We start from the raw sequence: 24188 nt of genomic DNA, 5'->3' as shown, positions 1-24188 counted from the left end.
ACATGGAGCTGAGGCAGTGAATGCTCACCTGGGAGGCCTCAGCCAGCCCTGAAAAGGAGGGCCAGCAGCACTGAGGACCCATCCCAGGCCCCCAGGAAGCCACCCCACCATCGGAGGGTGTATCAGGAGCCAGCTAAACCTGTGCCAGGCTGCAGCTGAGGCCCACACCAGCCCCTTGTGGTCCTAGGCCCCAGGTCTATTTAGCATTTCATAAAGGAAAAGGAGAGCATGAAAACTGCAGAAAACCTCTCAGTATCACTAACAATGCCAGTAGAGTTGCTCTGCCCAGCTGTGCTGCTTTTCTACCCTTTTTCTGGTGCTTTGGCTACCATTTCCTGGCTTGTGCCCTGGGCATTATGGCCCATTGGATCACTTTTGGGAGAGAGGGGGGGCATCGATACAGACCCTAGCCAGAAGAGGTGGGATGTTGATGCTGGCAGATCCTTTCACAAGATAACGAGATTTGCATTTCTGCCACTGATCCCAGGGCAGATGTTTCCAGCCAGGGGTCTCCAGGGCCAGCCAGTGCCCCAGCACTCGTCCCTCCAGACCTCTCCTCCTCCTCCTCAGCACACCCTGTGCCTCACATCCCAGGGTCCTTCTCTCCTATCAGCCTGCACTGCCCAGTGCAGCCTCGCTACAGCAGCACCCAATCCCTCCTTCTGCCTGGAATCAGGACTTGGTGCTGCTCCCTGAAGCCCAAGGTTGTACCCTGCCGAGGCAGGAACCTCAGAAGTTCAACAAGGGAAGTGCAAATCCTGCCCTTTGCAGGGAAAGAGAAGTGGGTGTGTGCGCAGAGCACTCAAAGTAGTAAAGAAAGGCCCAAATGATTAATATCATTTATTCAAGACTTTGACTTTCCTTGCTTTTTCTTGGCTAGTGAATAAAATTGTGGGGATTGAGGAGGAAGGGGATCCAGGTTATGTGGGAATTCCTACAGTGGGGAGCCAGCAGCAGTGGGCAGCTGAGGAAGAGGTCACTCAGAGCAGTTCCCTGCATCTGGTGGAAGTGATTGCAGGAAGAGCTGTATCAAAAAGGACAGGAGACTGGCTGTTTTCATCTTTCCAATCTTTCGCATGACGGAATCTCCCCAGCCACCTCTGCTGGGAGAAAGGGCAGGTGTGTGGCAGAGGATCCATGCCACAGGTGCTTGCTGCCAGTTGCCCTGGCAGCTGGGAGAGAGTAGAGAGGGACACAAACTCATTTCTCTGGGAAACAGCTCTAGAGGCACTCGAGTGCAAGCACTGGAAGCACTGCAGACGTGCTGTCTCGAGTTAGGTACAATCTGTGGGGATGTGAAAAGCATCTCCGAGGCAGCACACTCCCCCTTTTCGCAGTACACACACAACTGTGTGCAGGGATCAATAGCATTTGCTCCTGACCAAGGAAAGAGCCCGTGTGTCTGTCAGTGTGAGTCCAAAGGAATGTAACCTTTTTGTTTGGATTTGGTGACCAAGCACTCAGCTGATCTGGCTCCTGGGGACTGGAGAAGCACATGAGCAAATGCACTTCTCTCCCCTGGTGGGAAGCTGGTTTGATGCCTTATTACCGTAATTGCCAAATCCGTCAGTCATTGCAGGCTGTCTTCAAGACCTCATCCTCCTTTACCCTCTGCTCAGGAAGAATAGCCAGCCTATTTTGACAATGCTCGCAGAAAAGTGCTTGGGATTTGTTTATTCTGCACTATGTCTCTGGTCATCCTTGTTCCTCTCTTTCTTTAAAGGTAAGCTCATCTCTCTGGTTGTCTAGTGTTTTACTTCTTTTTGTTGTGGTTTGTTTTGTTTGCTGTTATTGTTTTTATTTTTTTTCCTAAATGCTAGTCACATCCTACCTCAACTCTTATTTTCAGAAGAATTTATATCTGCTTGTATTTTGAACTTTGTTAGAGTTCTGTCCTGGTCTAACTGAGTTTTGTAATCAGTTTGGGTAAGTTTGTGGACCTTACAGTGCTGGGCACATTTTTTAAGAAGGAGAAGGTGTGGGGTTTTGCTTGTTGTTTTTTTTTTTTTTTTATTTGTTTGTTTGTGTTTTTTTAAATTAAAAGTGAGTAATTTTAACTTTCAGAAATTGATTGAAATGTTTCAAAAGAAACATACTCACGCTTTCTTAAAAAATTTAACATATCCATGTCTTTTTTGAGAATAGGAAATTGTAACTTCACACTGGGCAGGATGACTGTAATAACCCTGTAGGTGTGAGAGTGAAATGGTGTTCTACAAAGAAAAATGACCAGAAGAAAATTTTTAAGTGTTTACTTTCTGTGCATCATTTTGAAAGACTTATATCTCTATAAGTACATAGATTTAGTATTTTGGTTTGTTTTTATTAGACACACTCTTAGTATGTTTAGTAAGAAACCTTCCACACAGTGATGGATATAAGTTGGAAACATCTAACACAAATAATAATGGGTTTCTGTAGTCTTCTGACCAAGCTGTCTTTTGAAGTTTCATCATAGTACAAACAAAAATAAGAACTGTGTGATTATTCCAAGATCTGGAGGATTACAAGGCTAGCAATAACATGTTTTTATGTGATAAAGTTGAAATAACCACAGTCCTGAAAGATGTTCGGTATTCTACACAAAATGTGCTTTTGTTGTTCCCTTACAGCTGAAACATACAAGTCTGCAGCAACTGTAAGTCCTAAGACTGAGTATTCCAGGTGTGAAGGACCATGTCATGTTTCTCACAATTTATGCACAAAGCAGGATCGTCTTTTTAAAGCAGAGATAGTGGTCCACCTATTTCAGAGGTGCAGGGGCACAAGAAACTTACATATATTTGATGTTGCACTGGACTATTCGTGTCACAGAGATAATTCCTCATTAGTTCAACCTGCAAAACATCTGTGCATTTCATTTTTACAGATCCACATTTCAGCTGCCTAATGTAGCAATGGTATTGCAGAAAAATGTTACCCCACCTTGCTGAATTAAGAACCTTGCTCTCCTTAAGACACTTCCGTGCTACTTGAGAAGCTGAACTAACAGGGAGGTGATGGCAGCTAGCTATAATCGAGAAGTTGTGTATCATGTAAATACTGCCTTGAGTAATCACTAATTCATTAGGGGGATGCTTAGTTTCTCTGAGCAGCACATGAAGGCAAACTGCTGTTATAAATAATACAGAGGATTTTTTGTTAGATGCTTTTGCCAACAGTTTACAAGTATGCAATTTTACAGACAACTGCTAAAGCAGATAAAATGAATTTCTGATTAAGCTGGTCTGTATTTGACCTCTGCTTTGTGGATTTTTTTTTTTAATTAAAAAAAAAGAGGAAGAAAAAGAAAAAAAAAGAAAAGGAAGGACCTGGGAATTGGGTGGTTGGGGCAGAAGAGAGAAAAGTCAAGATGATCTTAGCATGTTATCAGTAGCAGAGCATTTTAACACTAACTCCAAATGAACTCCTGCAGGATTTCCTAGTGCACTGACATGGAAGTCACAGCAAATACATCATAACTAACATCACTCTCACGTAGTGCTGAGCTGTTTCAAGAGAGTTCATAATAATTCATCAGCTGCTGAAAACTCCTGTAGGGCTGTTCAACAGGAAATCTGTGACAAGAAGTAGGTAAATACCAAACCAAAACAGCATATGAAGAACTGAATAATTTTTTTCAATTCTTTCTGCAACTTTCTACTTCAACCTGACTTCAGCTTGCTACACTGCAGGTAGTCACATCATTCATGTTAGGTCGTTGCAGCCCTCCTTCCTGAAGAGCTAGTGGAGCTTTCTTTGGACATGGGCTTTATGAAAAACCAGGAAACAGGTTCTCAGCCTCCCTAGATCCCAGATGATATCTCTTAGAGCCAGACATCCCTTTTAGGCCAGGGGGAATCCTTGAAGGAGCGCACAGAGGGTAGAAGGACCTTGTGCGTCCTAGCAGCTACATAACAACCTTGGATGGAGGGGCTTAAAAACCCTGAGGAAGACTGGAAGGGAGGGATCAGACCCATTCCTACCCCTTTCTCTGAACATATTGCACTCTGAGAGCCAGGGTGCAGACAACCCTGCAAGGAAGTTCTCCGAGAACATGTCGCAGTGACCACAAGGGCACCTTGGCTCTTTGAGGAGTGCTACCTTCAGATCTGGGCACAGGCACCTACTGGGTTTGAATACCTAGGGAAGTTAAACATGCACTTTGCTACTCCAGACAACCCATGCATTCTAATTACTCCGCTTTTATATACTTTTTCTTTCTTATTTTTTTTAAGTGAGACCACTACAGTGCCCATATGCCACACGGAGCATAGTCAGACCTCTTAATTTCTTTGCTCTTTACAGCTTGGCATCAGGGTCTTACTCTGGCCATATGGCTTTGGAAAGACCAACAAAGGCAAAGGCAAACTGAGGACAGAGTCCTTCCTCTGCAGTCTGGTGGGAATATAAGTGCTCAGCTGTATGGGACAAATCCACCACATCCAGGGTGCACTGCAAGTGAGCTAACCAGCTTAAAGACGTAAATGATAAAGTAACTCAGCCTGACTCCCAGCTGGTGCAAAGCAGCTTTTCTTTGGCTAACTCACAATACAGAACTGAATTGCTATGCTACGCTCATTTCATGCTTTCTCACAGCTTTGCTGATTTAGATGAGCTCTAGTGATCACATCAGAACAGAACTGGTGATCTCTAAGAGCAAATCCTCACAAATGTCTTGGTTCACTTCCATGCAAGCAGGTGCCATTTCTGCAGCAACAGAAACATTGGCAAGAAAGCCTCAAAAGGCCAGATTCTGCTGCCAAGCTACAATCTCTCTAATGTGTAGTAGTTAGACTGACGAGATCTGTGCAGCAGGAAGAAGCAAGGGTGTTACTTAAATACCTATATAAGGAGTCTAAACTTCAGGCCTCAGCTGTGTGGGACTGATGGAACTGCGGTGATTTGTGTTATACAAACTGGTTGACTACAAATAGCTACTGTTGAACAGCTGTGAGGATTCCTGTGCCTTCATAGAGTACAATATAATGCTGTTGATAATTTAGGTGGTTCACACACCAGGATCTGCTCACTCTGAATGCTGAGACCATGCTGAGGCCTCGCATGTGCGTGGGGTTAGACAGGATGGAATGCACTTGTCATGGCACAAGCATGTTTATAGGTGACACTGCTCTGTGATCAAGAGCACTAGTGCCATTGATATATGTCAATACATTTAAGGGAGGCAGGCAGAGTCCTAGGCAAACCTGTATTTCCTGTGAATTACTGTGTGCTACAGTAGCTTGCTGCACATGCTTGCCTCTTGAGGTTGACTTTTCAGTTCAATGAACCAGACTTCACGTTCAGTCACTAATTTTCTCTGTGTGTTCCCTGGCACAGCTCTAAGGGTGATCTATATTGTTGTAGGAACAGCTGCAACTGTGGAGCTGGCCCAAGCTTCTGAGAAGTCGCCAGGCTCCAGGAAAGTTGGAGGTATTTCTATGCACATTTGCTGATAGTGATCTGGGCTAAATCTTGGGGTGTTAACTTCTCTCAAATCTCACTGGAAAAAGTGGGAAGGTCCAGAAAAAGCACCTGAGCCCTGATATCACCAGTACCTGCTATATAACAGTACCTGTTATATACACCTATTGGTATACCACTCTGTATGTGGGGAGAGGTCTAGAAGCAGACGCAGTGCATGAGAAAATAGCACCCATCTGGTCTTTGGGATGACACCAGGTAGCACCTTGGGAATCTTCAGCCTTGCTCTAACTCAGAGGGCTTTCTGGTGGTCTCAGAGCCAGAGTTTCCATTCCAGGCACAGGATTCATGGCCTGAACACACTTTTTGCTCTCTCTGGTTTATTCTCCTAAGACATGTGGAGGAGAACATGAGCTAGTGATGGTGGTAGCATGTACAATTTCATTTGTGCGCTACAAGCAAGGAGGGAGATATAAAGTCTCTCCAGTTCTAGGGTGTGATTAAAGTAGATCAAAACCCATTGCATCACTCTTGACGTGGTTGTTTGAGGATGCCTACTGCCTAGAGATCCTGCACAATCTAATAAATCTGACTGAGACAGGTAGAGACTGGCAGTCAGTATCACCCCAAGGAATGGAAAAGGTAGACAGGAGTTTATTGCTGTTTTAAAACACACTCCTGAGAAAATACCACCTGAAGAAAGAGTTTTGCTTATTAAGTGCTTTCCACATTGAGCAAAGCAGCTGGTAAGAAGGCTGAGACCATAACCAGACGATGTGTTTGGAATAAGAGTCTTTCCACTGGGGGCTTGCAATTATGTAGGCAAATTGCAGTGGAAAGAGAACCTCTAGTCAGGCTGAGTACTTATACATGTCAATAGCAAGGTGCAGGTGCCTCCATCCTGCCTTACTGTGAATTGGTTTTGCTCTGGAGTGCTGAAATAGATGTCTACAAACCTTATCACCATACAGAAATGGATATTTTCAGCCCTCATTGCATTCCAGAATGTTGCAGAAGAAGCCACATTCCTCATTTCTGTCCTTAGTGCAACATAGATTTCAGCAGAAAAATTACTTAGAAGAAAGAGGCAGGCTTTCATTTCACCCTGAGAACTCAAACAGCCTAAAGTCAGTTTGCAGATTGGGCTGGCAAGATTGCACACTGTGTTCCCTGAAGCTCAGCTGTGGTTATGTGGAAAAGCCTTTCTGGTCACTTAGTTCTGCACCATACCAAGAGAGAAAATTAAGTTGTAAATTGGAAAAGATGTGTCTGTGTCAGCTGAGCTGAGGGAGGGTCTTATCTATACAGATTCATGGTCTGGCAGAATAATTTGTCTGGAAGGGACCTCCAGAGGTATCCCCCTCCAACCCTTCTTCTCAGAGCAGGGGTAGCTCTATTAGGTTACTATCTGGACAGTCAGTCTGGGAGCTGGTGTCTGCTATAGTTACCATTTGAGAGGAAAAAAAAGGCTCCCCTAATATGGTGCCAATGCCCCATCATGCAATTTTATCTTACCAGTGCTGTCCCCGTGCACCTTCCAGAAGACCCTGGCTTCTGGATCCTGGTGCCCTTTCTCATGGAAGCTGAAGGCAGCCAAGAGAACTCTGCCTTGCTTTCTCATCTCCAGGCTGACCAAAGGCATATCTCCTTGTCTCTCGTGACCATGCTGTGCTCCAGCACCCTGTTGTCTCAGTGGCCTCCACTCAACTCACTCCACAGGGTCAGTGTATGTCTTATGCTGCCCTGGGGAGGCCTTATGACACAGATCTAACTGTGTGTCATGCAGTGGGTTTCACTGATGTTCAGCATGGGCTGGCTGTTGAGGAGGATGATGCTTAGTGTCCTCATCACCTCTGAGTCAGTAGGTTTGGGGAAATAAAAGTAGGAGGGCGTATAATGGTGCAGAAAGTACATTTCTTAGTTCTTAGCCATCTTGTGCTTTTTTTGAAGGGTCAAAAAAAGTGGCAGAGCAGGTCATGACAAATGATGGAGTGCTTTCCCTTTAATATTGTGTCATTTTAGAAAGCAACTGAGTCAGCAACTGAAATCCAGACTGAGCAGCTGTAGCAATGGGAAGAGGAAATCACAAATTAAGTAAAAAGTTGTTAGATAGTTTGCAATTGTCACTACTTCAAGTGGCAAATGGGAAGCAACTTAAAATTGGACTCATTCTTGTTCAGGCTTCACACACAATTCATAAAAGGCAACTGGGCAGCTCCAAGAGCTGTAAGCAAAAGATTTGCCTTTCTAATATAACCAAATAGCTTTCTAATACAACCAAACACCTATCTTGCAGCATACTCTCTGCAGTAGTGTTTTGTTCAAGATCTAAGCCTTCTAATGTACTTTGCAAAGATATTAGGGTCACCAGTTTTCATTTACTTTATAATTCAAATTTATGGTATCAGTATCTCAGCCCAATCAGTTCAGCACTCTTGACATCATGAGATCTACTTATGTGTTGCCTGATGATGTCAAAGAGAGGGCAGGAGGGTAGAGAAAGGATAGATCTAATGGAAACAGGTCTGTGGGTGAGGAGAGAACACATCCTTCTCCAGAGGAAGTCTCTGCCAAATGGGCAAATCACTTAGCCTTTGGATCAAAATGGTTTAGCAGGCTCAGGAAATCTGCACTGGGGAATAGAAGAGGGCAGCACAGACAGCACATGGTAACTATCTGATTTTCAGGTTAGTTGTGGTCTCCCTCAGAACCAAGCCTCCTGCACCTGCAAACACTGCTACTGTATCACAAGATGACAGTCATGCTCCGTCTGGACTCAGGGGGCACCAGCTTTGTTTTAACTTTTTTGGTCTGCACCGACATAATGCAGGAGCATTAGACTGAAGTTACCAAAGCATTAAGTCAACGAAGTAAAGAAAGACAAAATCATGCTCCCCAGATCATCATTGTCTGGAAGTACCTCATTTTCACTGTAGTTAATTTCTGCTCTTAGTCAGGATGAGTGACTCAGTCAATGCAGGTTTGCCCGGCAGAGTGCAACAGGAAGAGACGAATGTTTCATGTCCCCACTGACCCCAACAAAACCAGGACCTGAGCCCTACACCTGAGGAAAAGACAACAGCATTTAGCATTCTAAAATCAGATCATGGCTAACGAACACTCAGCTGTCACTGAGATCCTATTACTTTTAGAGTCGGGGGAAAGAAAACAACAACAACAAAACATATGTAAACTTTATGATACAGACCATGCTAAGCCACTTTATATGCACATAAGCAAATCTGGGCTGAATCAGACAAAGCATAGCACTTAAAATTCCAAGTGTCCTATGTCAGATCTCCACAAACCTTGTTTGATTGCTCACAAGTCTAATTTGCTCAGAGCCAGTCATTTACTCATCAAGACAGTATTAGAAGCAGCTTTTCTCTTAAACGTGAAATAAATTCAGACTTCCTGCCAAGAATTTTCATTCCCCTATTTACAGTTCCCTTTATCTTTGAAGGCCTCCACCACCAAAGCCTCAGACTTCCTTTCCTTTAAAAACATCTCTTGATAGGAGCCAATTCTGCTGCCAAAACCTCCAAACTATCACCAGCTGGTTGGCAGCACAACATCTTTCACACAGACAGGCAGAAAGTTTAGTCTGACCTAGTGAAAGCTTATTGATGCTGCTTAAAACAGGGCTAAGTCTTGTCTATGTGTGTCTTACTTAAGTTTTGCTTCCCAAGTGAGAAAATATTTCATATTTAGAAAAATGTGTCTCCTTATTTCCCAGTTCATGTACTAAGCACTGAACAATTTAGCAGCCATTCATGGTGCAGTCAAAATTTTCATCAGGCTAGCCCTCACCCCTTTCACAGGGCTCTAACACCATGTTTCATGTCATCCAGCTTTTGATTTTCTGCTATTGTAAAGACAAACTTGGAACTCCCTTTGCATTCTGAGATCCATGTTCACTTTGGGCGTTTGTGCTCTGCCTTTGCCTTGCGGCCAGTGAAGGACACGCTTTGTTCATGGGCAACAGCTGAGGCTTGAGTGATGAGGGGAAAAAAGGCAGGAAGAGACTTCTCTAGCCTTGTGTATTGCATTTACTGCTTTGCTGTGCAAGTGCAGGTGGCAGACTGGCAAGGCAAAAGTTCATTGTTTGGGAAACTAGCCGTCTCTGGGGTCATAACCAGCTGATGAGCACTGTAGAAGGAAAAAGGGAAAGAATCGCTGCAACATCTTTGAGCACACCGGGAGGTTCATTTTCACGATATTACTGTCTGTATAATGCCCACTCCAGCCTGTCTTCTGCATTGCCCAGAGAAGTTAAACAATATTACCACCATTAACATTACAGCACAGTGAGACAATGGTTCAGAGGCAAGATTCCCCCCTCACCTTCGAACTATAAAAAAAGAACAAGCTTTTTTCACCTGGTAAAGGCATGGCTTTGGCTAAGGAAAAGCTCTTGGAATCTTTGCACACTTCATGTCTTGAGGCAAAATGACTTCTCTCCCTCTTCCTGTGAAGTTAATGTATCTGAGTATATAAACTGGTGGGAACTGACCAGAAGGAGCCGATTGCTGCTTGGGGACGGGCTGGGAACTGATCAGTGGGTGGTGAGCAATTCTACTGTGCGTCACTTCTCTTTCTTGTGTTTTATTTCTCTCTCTTTTTGTTGTCTCCATTTTCATTATTATTATTAATATTTTTCATTATTGTTATTATTACAATCTTTTTCTAATTCTCCTCTCCATCCCACTGGGGAAAGGAAGGTTGTGAGCAAGCAGCTGCATGGTACTAAGTTGCAGTCTGAGGTTAAACCACAATGTCATTGCAGGCTCTATCACTGCTATTGTCTGCACTGCGTTTAGGCAAAAAGGACTCTTCCTACCTGTCGTCTTCTCAACATTAGTCAGACTTGCCTATCTGTTTCCACTGAAAACATCATTGCATCTGTCAGTTCACTTATGACTTTTCCAGATCTGAGCTCTGCACATGTGTAGAGTGGGTTTTTGATGGGGAGGTGCAGATTGACTCAACCCTTTCAGAGCCATCTGTGAATGCTTTGCATATTGCCACAGCTGCCTCATTGATGGCAATGAGTTGATGGAGTTTGTAGTGCTTTCTCAAGATGCTCTGTGAGACAGTGGGAGCAGGGAGTCCAGAAGCCCGCTCCAGTAAACTGATGACCATATATCACTGATATCTCACTTTTGTCATATGGTTCTTTCATATGTCATAACTCCTTTGGCTTCTGCTACTACACCTCTCCACAAACACCAGGATAGCTGACAAGAGTCACCTTCAGACAGCATTCTGCAAGGCAAGTCCCTCTCTTCATCACTGCTCCAACTTCTTCCTCCTGTGTTCCCTCTTCATCTAGTGATGTAGTAATTACAGTTATATTGCACAGAGTTAATGTAAACTACCATTACACTTAAACCACTCTTTTTTTACTTTTCTGGCTGTAGCCAGTTATGTTTCTAACCTGAGTAATGAGGCAGTTTAGATAACTATAATACACTGGAGAGGTATCCCACTGTTAATACCTTAATGTGTGTCTCTCCACCTTAGACACATATCTCAGCCTTTAAAACATCTACACCAAACCAGTAGGACCAAAAATATAATCCCATCTTTCGTTATATAGTGGCCTATATTCTCTTTTTAATATATTGTCATGTAGCTGGAGTCTTTGAGATGAAACCTTTCCTAGCACACCTTTTTAATACCCATCACTGCTGGGAGCTCTTTATCTGCTATGAAAGAACAGAAATGACCAGTTTCAGGAATATTAGGTCCTTTTTGCCTAGGAAATCATGTCATTTCTCACATTCCTCTGGGTATCTAGTAAGTTTTGTGTTGAAGAGGCAGAAACAATCTGCACAGTGAGAAATAAAGATTAGAGTCAAAGATTACCCAGAAGGGAAGTAGATTAAAAAGAGGTTTTAAATGAAAGAGATATTCAAATACACAACACGCAAACACACACAGACACACACAGACACATACACACAGAGTGGAGGTAGCTGATGTGATTCCATTGTTTCTTGTGTGAGTAGTCTTCCCCGAAGGCGTGATGGCATGCATTTTAAATCAAAGGGCATTGAAAGGAATAATGCATTTGCAGCCACAGATAAAAGTAACAATGCTGCACATAAGAACAAAAGCAGATGGGATTCATCTGTGTCTCTGGGGATTAAATGACATGTGGCAGTGAGATGCTTTACATTCTCAAAAATCTGCAAAATATTCAAAATAAGGTGTTTTTTATAGCTACCAAATCATTAGAACATGCCACATTTTGTAAGTGCTGTTGCCTTTGCAATTCTTTATACCAAGGAAGTTGTCTATGAAATAACCTGCTTTTTTTCTGATACTACTTCTGTTACTTCCCCCATAATTCATAAGTGCATAAGGTGTGTGTGCGTATGTCTTCCCATGATCATTCTATTTGGATCCTGAAAGCAATAGCTAAAAATCCCTGTAAAAGTACAGTGACAAACTAAAAAGAAAATAAATAATAGAAGAGGAGCTGTGGCAGAGAAGTCTGAAGGTTGCTAGGAAAATAATCGGAAGTTCTAGGATTTAGATCTTTGATACCCATAAGTTTTAATGGATTTTTTCTCTGTAAGTATTCCAGTTATAACAGAATTGTATACAATCATTACCTAACAAAATATAACAATACCTCACAGTATAATGACACTGTTATTTTTTTAAAAAAAGGCCAGAACTTAACTCAATTTCTTTTAGGAAACTGTAAAACAAACAAATAAACCAAAACAAAGGGAAAGTTTCAAAGTAACAGTGCAGAGAGAAAAAACTTACATAGGTGCAGTGAAATACCACCAGAAGGTACAAGGGGAGTGAATAAATGCCACAGCCACAGTATTACTGCAGTTTAGACCTTTTATGAAGTATTGGGGGACAAAATATTTAAAAGTAACAATGTGATGGTGTCATGGCTTGAGAGGCTCAAAATCCAGTTCTCGAGTCCAAGGCCCCCTCCCACAACTCAGTGTGAGATGGGCTTTCCAGACACCACACAAGACTCAAAATGGGGGGAAAGGATTATATTACAATGACTGTACAAATAAATACACATACAATCTCTACTACCTCTACCATGATAAAGCAGTATTTGCAATGGATCAAATATCTTCTTCCTCCAAATAAAAGTCTAGGAGCGAAGAAGGAAGAGATCCTTTTCACTCTCAGAGCAGCAGTCTCTCCAGGGTAGCAGTCTATCTCTCTATCTCCAGCTGTAGCTGGATCACTTGTCATTACACACGAGGGAGATTTCCAAGCCCCTCTTGGCCCTTCGACTCCAGGCGAGGGTCTTTATCTTCCGTGGGCTGTGTTCACCGGGACAAGGGTCACTTCACCACGTCATATCACAAAGTGCAGGGGGCCTCGTGACGGTCCCCGTCTTCAGGAGATTCAAATTCCCTTACAGAGCTTCTGTGCTCTGACCTCAGACTGCTAGCTTAGCCTGGCAGCAGCGGGGAGCAAAGCCCTCCTCTGCATTCCTTTGGCCATCCCGGTCCAGCTCTGGGATGCCTTGAGCTTCTCAGCTCCTCTCTGCAGTGCTGTAGCACTCCAAGACTCTTCTCAAGTAAGAGTCCATCATCCTCCTCCTCTCTAGGAGGTCTCAGAGGAGTTTGGGGAGTTTGTTTCAGTTCTTACCCAAACTCTCTCTCTCTTCAGACAACTCTGTGTCGCTCTGATTAGCTGTGTGCTTGGTTTGCTGCTTCTTCAGTTCTTATCTCTTGGCTCTCTACCACCGTTCTCCGTACGCTGCTCCTGCTGCTGCTCACAGTGGAGAAAAACTCCCAGCTTCTCAGCTACAGATACTTAGCCCAGACTAGCACTGTTCCAAGTCCCTGTAGCCTCCCACCTCTCCCACAACAACTACGACAACAACTCTTCTTTTCCAGTCTGGGTAATATGTTTATATTTTGCAGAAGTGCTCATTGGCTCAACCCCAAGGGTCACCACCCCCTGGGGGGTTACCATTTTGTAACATCAGGGGGAAAACATTTTTTCCCCCACCACAGATGGACAAGGAATATGCTGTGATTGTAACTTACTACATTCTGCAAAAGGATTGTATATGAAAATTATTCTAGAACTGTTTTTGAGAAGGGAAGAAAAAAACAGAGACAATTTCTAATTCAGAGACATGTTGGCATGCATATATATAAATATAAAATGATACAGGAAGAATATGATATTTCACCTGAAAACCACAGGTCCTTTAGGTGACAATAGTCTTGTATGAATAAAATAACAACTTATGTGTAAGGCTCAGGTCTCTGCCAAAAGAGATGAGCAACACCTAGGAAACAACTAGCAGCTACCCCCCACAAAATAGTTGGAAGATTATGAAAAGAGTACCAGGGAACAGTATGAAACAGAGGTGGAATGGTTGATTAAGAGAGGTACCGTTGCTCAAAATCTAATGAAAAATCCATGTTATTCCACCTGTCCTCTTGTTAATATTTCATTATTTATTCCTAACTGTGCACAGCAAGCCAGAACGTGTCCGGCACCAGGGATTCTCAGTCAGGGAGCTGACCACTTTTTGATCTGGCCTGGGGAATTGGAAGGGCTGGACTCTTGCCTCATAGCTCAGGGACCTTGGCATGCAAAGCAAAGCAGGAGCATCGACCAGCTAAGACCAGGCATGACAGCAGAGCTCCTAAGAAAGGAGAGAGCATCTGTGCTTCCTGGGGATGCCATATGGGTAATCTGGCCAGAGCCTAGCTGCAGGTTCCCTTACTGTACAATTCTAAGCAATTGTGTCCTGGAAAGAAGGATGAAATGCAACTATAGCATGTATTCCCAAAAGACTGGTAACAGTTTATAGGTCATGTCATTCAAACAGTGGGCTTCTTAAATACTTCTTTGCACATGCAGAAGCACAAGAGGGAATTCAGAAAGGTGTTTAAAAGTTTAATGTGCTCCATGAATAACTGTTTCCCATAGAGCTCTTCACAGAACCATCAGGGACTTGGTTGGCTTGTGCCTCCCAGTTGTCTGCAAACTCCAGGAGCAGTTTAGGGAGCCATTTCAGGTTATTTAGAGAACAAATCTTGAGACACAATCCAGCCCTTTGTCTAGTAATTCCATGTCTTGTTTGTACTGATGAGCCCAGCACTGGGCCCAGCACTCCAGGTGTTTCTCCCTGGTGCTGAGTAGAGAGAAAGGATCACCTCTCTTTACTTGCTTGTGTGGATTTTCCTGTTGCAATTCAGGATGCTGATGACCTTTGCTACAAGGGTGCATTGCTGGCTTATGGTCAACTTGGTATCTATAAGGTTCCTCAGGGCTTTTCTGCTAACCTGCTCTGTAGCCACTGAGCCCCCAGCCTATTCTGGTACCTGGGGTTACTCCTCCTCAGGTGCAGGAGTTTACACTTTATTTCATTGATATTTGTGAGGTTCCTGTCAACCATTTCTTCAGTTTTTTAAGATCCTTCTGAGTGGCAGCAAAACAATGTGCTACATCAGCCACTCCTTCCAGCTTCGTGCTCTCTGAAAACTAGCTGAGGGTGTACTCTGTCCCTTTATTTGTAACGATGTTAAATAGCATAGGCCCCAATATCCACCCCTGGAGTACTCTACCACTGGCTGGCCTTCAGCTGAACTTTGTACTGCTGCCTGCAACCCTCTAACCCTGACAGTTCAGCCACTTTTCTGTCCTCCTCACTGCTCACTCATTGAGCCTGTAAAGCACAGACAAACGTCTATGAGGATTTTTCAGAGACAGTGTCAAAAGTCCTGCTAAACTTGAGGTAAACATCATACACTGCTTTTCCCTCATGTTTTAATGAGATTCTATGTTTTCCTACTGCTTCAAAGGTATTTCAGAAACAGGGGGACACTGTCTGAGGCAGTGGGACATAAAGGCTCTCTGTTGCTCAAAGATCCCTTATCTAGAAAACATCATGCCCTTTGCCAGTTACTTTTACTTCCCAGTAGCACACATAGGCAAGTAAGTCTGGCATTGGTTTTGGGAGACTATCTTGGCAACCTTGAACATTGGCATCCATCTTCTAGCCTTAAAACAATGCCATTGCTTATGGTTAAATTTCTGTGACTAAGGGGTAGTCAGTGGTAAAGCTTATTCTACCACTATTCCTGAGAGATTCAGACTTCCCCATCACCAGCAAACACTCCATTTAGCACACAGAGATGTTGTGTCACAATGCATTAGCACAAGCATTATAGGGGAAAAAAACCAGAAATCTCTCTGGAGTATGAAACACTAAGTATTTGAAGATTGCAGTTTAAAGAAAAAGTCTATGAACATACAAGTCAGAATAGACATCCACCTCGGTTCCTTCTCCAGAGCAGCTGTAGCACAGAGATGGCAGTTATTACACAAGCCAGGTCTTTGTGGTACCAACAGCTGCTATGGCTATTTGCCAGGACACCCCAAGGCTCCATTGCTTCTGAATCTATGTCATTTTGTAAGCAAAACCATACAGCACGCTATTATGTGGTCATCAATGCCAATTCAGCAGGCTTAGGATAGATCAGCTAAGACAATGTTAACAGTTCTGCATACAAGAGATTTAGAAGTATTAGGATCACATTACAGAGGGGAGAGTTGAAGAAAGGATGGAAAATCAGATTCAGTTCTGGGCTACTTTGCCTCACCAAGTATAACAGGAAAAGGGGTGACTGAAGCACACAGTGCAAAGACAGCTTTCCAAAGCATACAGCAAAGGGTTATGCACAGATTTCTCCAAGTCAGACCTCCCTTGGGAGGCTGCTTCAATGCACCATGACAGCGACAGTATCAGGGCACTCTAGCAGCCCAGTTGAGTCCAGAGACTGGTGAAGGGTATTTTTCCCTTGTAAAAGCTGAGACAGCCAGTTTAAAAGGAAGGTTAAAGGCACATATTATGTAAGTACTGAAGACGAGAGCAATAGTTCAGGAAGACATTTCTTCCCTAAAGCACAGGAACATGGGTGGGTATGTGAGTGAAAAGACATCAAATTTGCTCCAAACACAGAACCTCTTTTCCAAGAACCACGTGCAGAGATTTTCATGGATTTCCTTTCCACAGACAGCTCTAATAGTGGAGTCCAGGCCTGCTGAGGAAAGTATTAAGGCAATAACAGAGTAATTAAGTCACTATTTAAGTAAGGAGGGAAGCTTACTTAAGGTGCTGAAGGAGAGATACTGTGCCCAGAGCTTGTCTTTGCCATTGGTGAAAACATAGCATACAATACTGATGTGCCAGCAAGGGCTCTTGAGACAGTGCTTACAGCATCTGCTCCTCTGGATGCCCATGATCATGTAGTAAATGACAAAAGAGGAGAGAGGGCTCAGGAAGTTGATGTGTTGGTGTATCTTACCAAAGTAAACAAAAATCCTCTTCTTCCTTGTTTACTGAGCATTGCCACAAGGCTTCCTTGAGTATCAGGAAAACTGAAGAGAACACAAGTTAAACAGACTTATGAAGTGTTTTTAAATTGAATTTATTACTAGCTTTAAAAGACATGGGTGCTGTGTTGGAGGGCAGCTTGTTTCAGTCTTGCAAGGTTTGGTGAGCACAGTAAGAGTCTGGGAAAGGCAGAACTGGTTGTTATGGGGTTTTTGCATCATCAAGAAGATAATCATCATAACCTCTGTTAGAGAAGTTATGTTCTCAATGTGCAGAGCTTTGCTCAAGAGTTAAAAAAAGTCACACACAGAGACCGGGAGCTGCAGTGGATAAAAAATGCTTCAGTCCAAAGTAATAATGATTTAGAATGCAGATTCTCTGCCAGAGATTGAATCTGTATAGTTCAGGGAAGAAGCATTCATGCTGACAGGACTGGTTTGACTGCAGGGAACCTGCAGTCCATGACCCTCATTCTGCTATGTGCAGCTCTTAGGTAGAGCTCCGGCTGCTACCAGCCATAGCACCAACACCTACACAGTTCTGGGGGAACCAGGGTCCTGAGCAGCATGTTGCAGCAAACTGCTTGCCTTCCTAAGGGAAGACATCCAAACCTTCACCATCCACGGCCGTTGTGGAAGGAAACCTGGTCATGCAGGCTAGATGGGTGCTCTCCACATCCACTCTGGAACAAGAGTTCCAGCTGGGGAACAAGAGCATCTTGGAATTTAAGTATAGACTGCAATTCTGCTAGTCTTTAACATGCTCAGGTGTTTGTATGACAGCTTCTGTGTTGAGTCTGTTCCCGGTGGAAACTGAGTTAAGTGTGTAGTACCAGAAATTCAGTGTCACTGTACACAGCCATCAAATACCTTCATACCCCCACCTCCTTAGATGTTAATAAAGTGTGCTGCCATCAGAAGGAAAATAGCCAAGGGAAAGACTGATTTCCAAAACGTGGAAAGACTGCTACACAGAACTGAAAGGGGTTTGAAGGAGGGTTGTTACTGTCTCTTGAGCATCAAAAAAGGCCTGATACATCAGCTCCAAGAAATAAGAACACCTGTTACACCTGCTGGGTAAATGCACAGTATGTCTAAGTAATATCAGTGCTGGCTTATACTGGCTTCTTATTTCTCTAGGAAAAAAGAACAAGCAAATAAAAGCAAAATATTATCTAGTGGTTTTGGAGCCACAATTTTACTGACCATCAGCAGGAGGGATTCCAAGGAAAGGAGACATTCACTCACTGCCCCAAATTTTGTTCAGTAGTTTCTGAATGTTAGTGACAAGTTAGAGTGTTAGTAGTTAATTTTTTTAAGAGTTCATCATTCACACGTGCAGCAAAGCATACGTCACATCCATGTGCAGAATTCAGGGCATATTTTTAGGAACTGCTTTCAAATTACAAGGCTATTAAGAGAGGTTTTTCAACAAAACAGAAAAACCATTGTGACAGTGCGACCAGCCTGAATGACAGAAACCTTTGTTTTCCTCTAGTCTCTCAGCAGGGTGAAGGCCAGAGACGCTTGTACAGAGAACTGCTGAGGAACTACAATCGCCTGGAACGACCGGTAGTGAACGACTCCCAGCCCCTGGTAGTTGAGCTCCAGCTTTCTTTGCTGCAGATAATTGACGTGGTAAGTTACCTGCTGTCCTCTTCTCTTTGGCACCCATTCAGCATAACAAATCTGATCTCTCATCTAGGAGACATGCTTTTCCTCTTAATCAGGCTATCAGAGATGAAAGCAGTCTGTCTAGGGCTAAGCATCCTCCTTACAGGAGAACATGCTTTGACACTTTGGAGGAGTGAATATCCTCCTAAAAGCACACCCATCTCTGACACAACATGAGCTGCAAGGAGATTAATTATGTATTTTTTTCACATTTGTTTTAAACAGAAAAAAGAATTCAATCAATTAGAAGCCATGTGTTACTACAAATTATTAATGATACATTCTTCTCAGAGCTATGTGGTTTGTGATAACTTAAGACCATGTGCAGCATTCAAAGCTACCATCACTGCACTTACACTTTTTCATTAGAAATTATAATGGCATTGGCCTTTTCTCCCATCATATTTTTACCATGCACTGCAGTTGAAAGAGTCTGCCTGAGATGAGCTTAGAAATACATAAAAGCAAAACCTGGAGGCACAGACCTCTAATTGTCTTGACTGCAACATGCTTTTATAGAATTGGAGATTTGACCCATGGAAAATTTTAACACAATAATCCAAATCCTTTTTTTCATCATGAGGAGGATTCTCTATGATAAACCATGATATATATATAGACAGGATTTCTTTCATCTACATGGTAAAAACAAGCCAGGAGAAAAATTTGACCACCTTCCCCCCGTCAACACAGCAAACAGGTAAACACACATGTGCACCTTTCTTCATGCTACCTTTTCTATAAACCATATTATGGGCTGGTTTCTGATACACTGTCACTGTCATGCAGGGAATGACAAAGAGAGAGAGAGAGAGAGGTGGAAACATTTGTGCAGTTGCAAAGTAATTTGACAGAGACCTCAAATGCTCAAAGCTTTTAAATCTCTCACAATCTTTCTGAAAATATGTAGTATTTGTAGTAGTAGGTGCTCTCCCTGTAGAGGTAAGCAGGATCCTGAAAGTGTGATCCCTCAGCTCATGCCATACAAGTGGCATGTCCAGTCGGTTGTGATGCTCCTGCAAGCAGGCAGCAGCCACTCAGACAGGCTAAGCAGCTTTCTGTTTTGAAATGTTACCAACTTCATTGAACTGGAAGGAGATCAATATTCTCAAAGTCCTCTACACGAATGAAAGAGCAGAGATTTCCTGCAGCTAATTTCAAATAAATTTCAGGAAGCAATTCTGGGTTTAGCTGAGGTGTCTCAGCTCCAAAGATCTTGCTTCAGCCCTTCTTTTTCTGATGGTATTTTCTTTCAGCATTTTGAAGGTTGGGGGTGATAAAGGGGACTCTCTAGCCTTATGGCTGTGACTGTACATATTCAAAGTCAGTCAGTCATGAGGAGTTATATAAAACCATTTTTCATTTGGGTTTCATTTTTACATATGAATGTGAAACTCAGGAAATTGGCATTTTTAAAGTACTTTATCTACATTATATCAATTTCCATTACAAAAAATTTAGTTCCAGTCTTCTCTTTTGATTGTCCACGATAGAAAAGTAGTATTCTAAATGTTCATTCCTATCAGAAAAAAAGCTTTTCTTCCTTACATCTCTGCACACAGTACAGAAGCTAGATGTTAATCAGTTCAGAGAATTAATGGCCTCTCCTAGGCTCATGGTCTTGCAAACTGCACTCATGGTGTTTTAAAAAACATCCAGAGTCACCTGAAGTATTAATCTTGGATGATGTAAAAAGGTTCTTGTCTCCTCTGTGAAGACACAGAAAATCACTTGGCAGTGGAGTCCCTGTAGTAAAAAGGTGCCTCAACAAATGCCTAAACCAGCCAGCCTGAAAATGCACAAAATACTGATCCCATGGGTTCCTACATCAGGAATCAATGCAGGAATATGCCAGCAACAAGCATTGTACTTATGAGCCTCCATTGCTGGCTGGACAGATTGCAGCATGTGTGTGCCCCAGCTGCTAAGGTAAATGTCTGTTCTAAAGGAGACTCGTTATAGCCACAGTGATGTAAAGAGCAGCAGGCAAGCTACAGAGGAGAGGTAATCTCTATTAGCTGTGACACCATAAAGCAAACCAAGTGGAAAACTCACTGTTCACTCAGATGGTGGGGAGGGGGTGAGTAAACTCTGTCTCCTCAGCTGCCCTGCCTGGCACCAGACAAAGCAGCTGGTGCACAGTTCTTCACTCGGGGGAACAGGAATAGGACACAGGAATGGGATAAACAGCATCACAGCCTTGGCAAAGGTGTATGCACTAACAAAGTGAAAAGCTGCACTTTCTCAGGACTTGTGTGTCTCTTAAAACAGTAGGGTGTTAGGCAAGGTCCCAGGCTGAGTGCACTTCATACACCATGGTCACTGGGGAGCAAACAAGCACTCCACAGTCAGGGGAGTGCGGTGTGCCAAGAAATACTACAGTATTGTTAGACTCACTGAGATGCTTTGCAAGTAGTCACTGCTATGGGCATGAGACTGTGGACCCTGTTCTGGTTTCCCTGCAGGAGAAAACAATATAGAGAAGACAAAAAAAGTCTTCTGTTTTGTTTTTGCATGGAAATAAGAAAGAGTCTGCCACTGATACTCAGAGAAACTCAGGCCTTACACATGCCAAGACCTGGCATCACGTCTAATACACTTTGATCTAGGACAGGTTCCATGACATGCCTCTATAAGTCTGTTTCCTACACATACTGTATTACAATGTAATGAATCCTAAATTCATTTTCTGCAGCCAGCCTGCTGAGGACAGCATTGGTGACAATATAATTTCACTTTGCTACACAGAGAGTAAAGACTGCTTGGAGGTTTTGACTGCTTGTCACTGAGGTTTTCCAAACAGTAGTGACAAGTGACTATTTAAAATCTCACCTCTTCTTCTTACATCCATTCAAAGAAAATTTCAAAGCATGACTACTTTGGATTAGGTTTTCTGCTTCTACCTGTGTGTATTTGCCTACACAGGATATCTGTGGTTTTTAGCAATCAAAGCCAGGCATCACACTCAAAGCTGTGAAGAACATGTTCTCTGCTTGTCACAGCTGTGGTAGACAAATGCAAATGAAGTACTGTACAGTTCGGATTTTCCCCAAAATTACATGAATTCACAGCTACAGCCACCACAGGCCTCTTACACCCAGGAAACAGATGAGCAGAAGGAGGGACAGTTGCAGCCCCTGTTTAGCAGCAGTGTTCAGTGCAGTTTGTCTTGTCCTCTGTGTGTGAGGACAACTTCATGCTGAGCTATCTCCTCTGTATGCAGTTTCTGAGGGTCACTCTTGCCAGGAGCCTGCCCTCCAGTCACTCCCTGTGCATCAGAAGGGCATTTGGCTGGTGATCTCTCCCACAGAGAGATGGCACTGCCAACCCCTGCCAGCCCAAGCATGGGTAGACACCCAAGAGTACTTGGAACAAGAATTCTCTTCGTCTAAGAGCCCAGCCAGTTGGTCAGGCTAGAGCAATTAAGAAATGAGGTATGACATTTTCCACAGCAGAGGAAATGCAAGCATTTTCCTTTGGCACCATGTGAAAGGAACCTGCTAAGTAGAAACCATTTGTCATCATGAATGATGGTTTTCATTGCTCCTGTTAGCATTTGCAGAGACCTTATCTGAAGGGGTGTGTACATGTTGCAGCACTGTTGAGTCACTTAAAACAAACAAACAAACAAAAAACTAGTGCTCTGCTCCCTGCATATGGTGAAGTCCTGCAGTATTTTTCTCTTCCATGTTCACCCTTCCAGCTGCCAGTGACCCAGAAAATCAACTCAGCAGATTACAGGTTGCCCAAGTACATAATGCCAAGTGATTGTTCAGGTGCTTTTCTGGAAATTTCCTCCTGTTTCAGAGGCCATAATGACTAGAAAAAGGGACTGTGAGTGACCAATGGGAAGCCATAAAAATACAAAAAATCACCAGCCATACATGAGTCATTTCGCACTTTCAGAAGAAAAAAAAAACCAAAAACATCTTTTACTGTATTTTGGGCTGAAAACCCAAAACGAATGCTCTATCTGGAAATATTTATTATGGACTGTTCTGATTCAACTGAATAGTGTGTGAAATGATTGTACATCCTAGGGACTGCAGGTTCCTCTCAAACCTGATCACATGCTTGCAAACAATCTCACTTTTAAACTTCGGATATTGTTGCTATGGTGTGTCAAAGCTCCTGACATGTTTGCAAAGCAGGAAGATAGGTCAACAGAAGAGTTTAGTAAGATAACAAGGAACAAATATTCAATTTGGGTTTTGTTTCTGAAAACTGTGTCTGTGCCTTGCTGTGCAGGGAAAGCAAGAGAAAAAATCCTCACATACATTCCCTGAGCACTCAGATGCATTCACTACAGCTATAAGCAGCATACTAGGTTAGCAGCATACTTGTTTTTGTCTTCTCTACCAGGGACTTATCAAAATGTTGGATTCAAACTTCAGCTTGCACTAGTTTCCCTTAAATCAAAGACTGCAGCCCTGAAGGAGCTGGGAGTTTTTTGGTTTGGGTTGGTTTGCTTTTTGATTTTTTTTTTTTGAGGAAATGTTTGGTAAGAGAACAGCATTTAATGTAAGCTGCTCTTGACATTGGAGATGCCCTCACCAGGCTGCTCAGTTCCGGGATGATCTGCTCCTCAAATAATAGGATGGTCAAATTCAGTCCACAGGAGATGTTGTGCAATGACCTCTTTGCTGGAGAATTCTTTATTTGAGTGAGAGATGCCAAAGCTGGAGGCTACCTGTCAATATACTGTGCCATAAAGTAAAGGTGAGAAGGCAGGAGCAAGGCAATGCCTACTAGCCCTGTATACCTCCTGTTTGACGCAGCCCTGATACAGTTGGCTTTTTCACAAAATCTCTGTCAGATCTGAATGACTTTGATCTGAATCAACTTTTAACAGTTGATTTCCTTACTCTTGAATGATTTTGTTTCATAAGCTTCCCAGGCTATGCAATTCTGCAGGTGAATTGAAAGGCCAGAAAGTTCAAGGGTTTATTTCCTAGCTCTAATTCACCTCTTTCTTCTTAAACTGACCTTAGAGCAGCTAGGTCATCCCTTCTACCTTTCATTCCAGCACAAAATGTACAAAAATCTATGCTGAGTGTTATGCAGCAAACCCGGATCAACAGACAAGTGGTTTGAGGAAACGAATAAAAACATGCAGTGCACATAAGCACCTGTTCATATGTTATTCCCAATATAGTATCAGAATTCAGTAGATTAAACCATAAGCCTTATAGTACATCCCCTACAAATCTTTTACAGACAGATAACTTCAACAACGTAAGCTTGACCGCTCAACTGACTCTTTCAGCCCTTCTAGATTAAAGTATCTTTTTTTTCTCTCTTAATAATGCCTTTGCATTTATTTGGGAGCTTCCTGTACAGCCTTTGTGAGCCATGTTTACTCTGTTTCTCCTTAAAAGACGTATCTTTCTGGGAGGTTTCTTTTCTCTCTCATCTTGCAAGGGCCAATTCAATGAGACCAGAGCAACGTGACCGATGTTCAACTCTGCGAAGAAAAAGTAAATACGTTGCCCTCTTCATTAGAATGGGAGGGTCTTGAAAAGTGAGGAATCCAGGGCTGATTGAGCCACGTATTATTATTTTGGCTGTCTTCTACGTGCCAGGCATTATCAAAATATCAGTCTCACTAAACCAGTTAAACATGTAACATGTGAATTTGCTAACACAATGAAGTAAAGCGCCACAGGTATTACGGCTTCCTGTCCGATACTACTCGCACATGCTTGCATGAAACCTTATGATGGAGCCTTAATTACCTGAATTTTACTGGCAGCTATTTTTAA

The 24188-nt window shown here is 42.9% G+C and overlaps 1 protein-coding gene across 1 annotated transcript in view; it reads left to right on the top strand.

Moving 5' to 3' along the window:
• Positions 1-605: 605 nt before the first annotated feature.
• The window catches only part of LOC127466578 (neuronal acetylcholine receptor subunit alpha-7-like), a 56861-nt gene continuing 33278 nt past the window's right edge, over positions 606-24188 (top strand). Inside the window, exons 1-2 of the mRNA XM_051777494.1 lie at positions 606-1723; positions 18251-18390. Of these exons, the coding sequence (XP_051633454.1) occupies positions 1645-1723; positions 18251-18390 (219 nt within the window). The 5' untranslated portion in view covers positions 606-1644. The remainder of the gene's footprint in view (positions 1724-18250; positions 18391-24188) is intronic.

This window comes from Manacus candei, unplaced genomic scaffold (assembly GCF_025592945.1).
Source record: "Manacus candei isolate 608988 ecotype Guabito, Panama unplaced genomic scaffold, ASM2559294v1 h1tg000010l, whole genome shotgun sequence".
NCBI classification, from domain to species: Eukaryota; Metazoa; Chordata; class Aves; order Passeriformes; family Pipridae; genus Manacus; species Manacus candei.
Note: the sequence above shows the minus strand (reverse complement) of the source record. Positions and strands in the feature narration are given on the sequence as shown.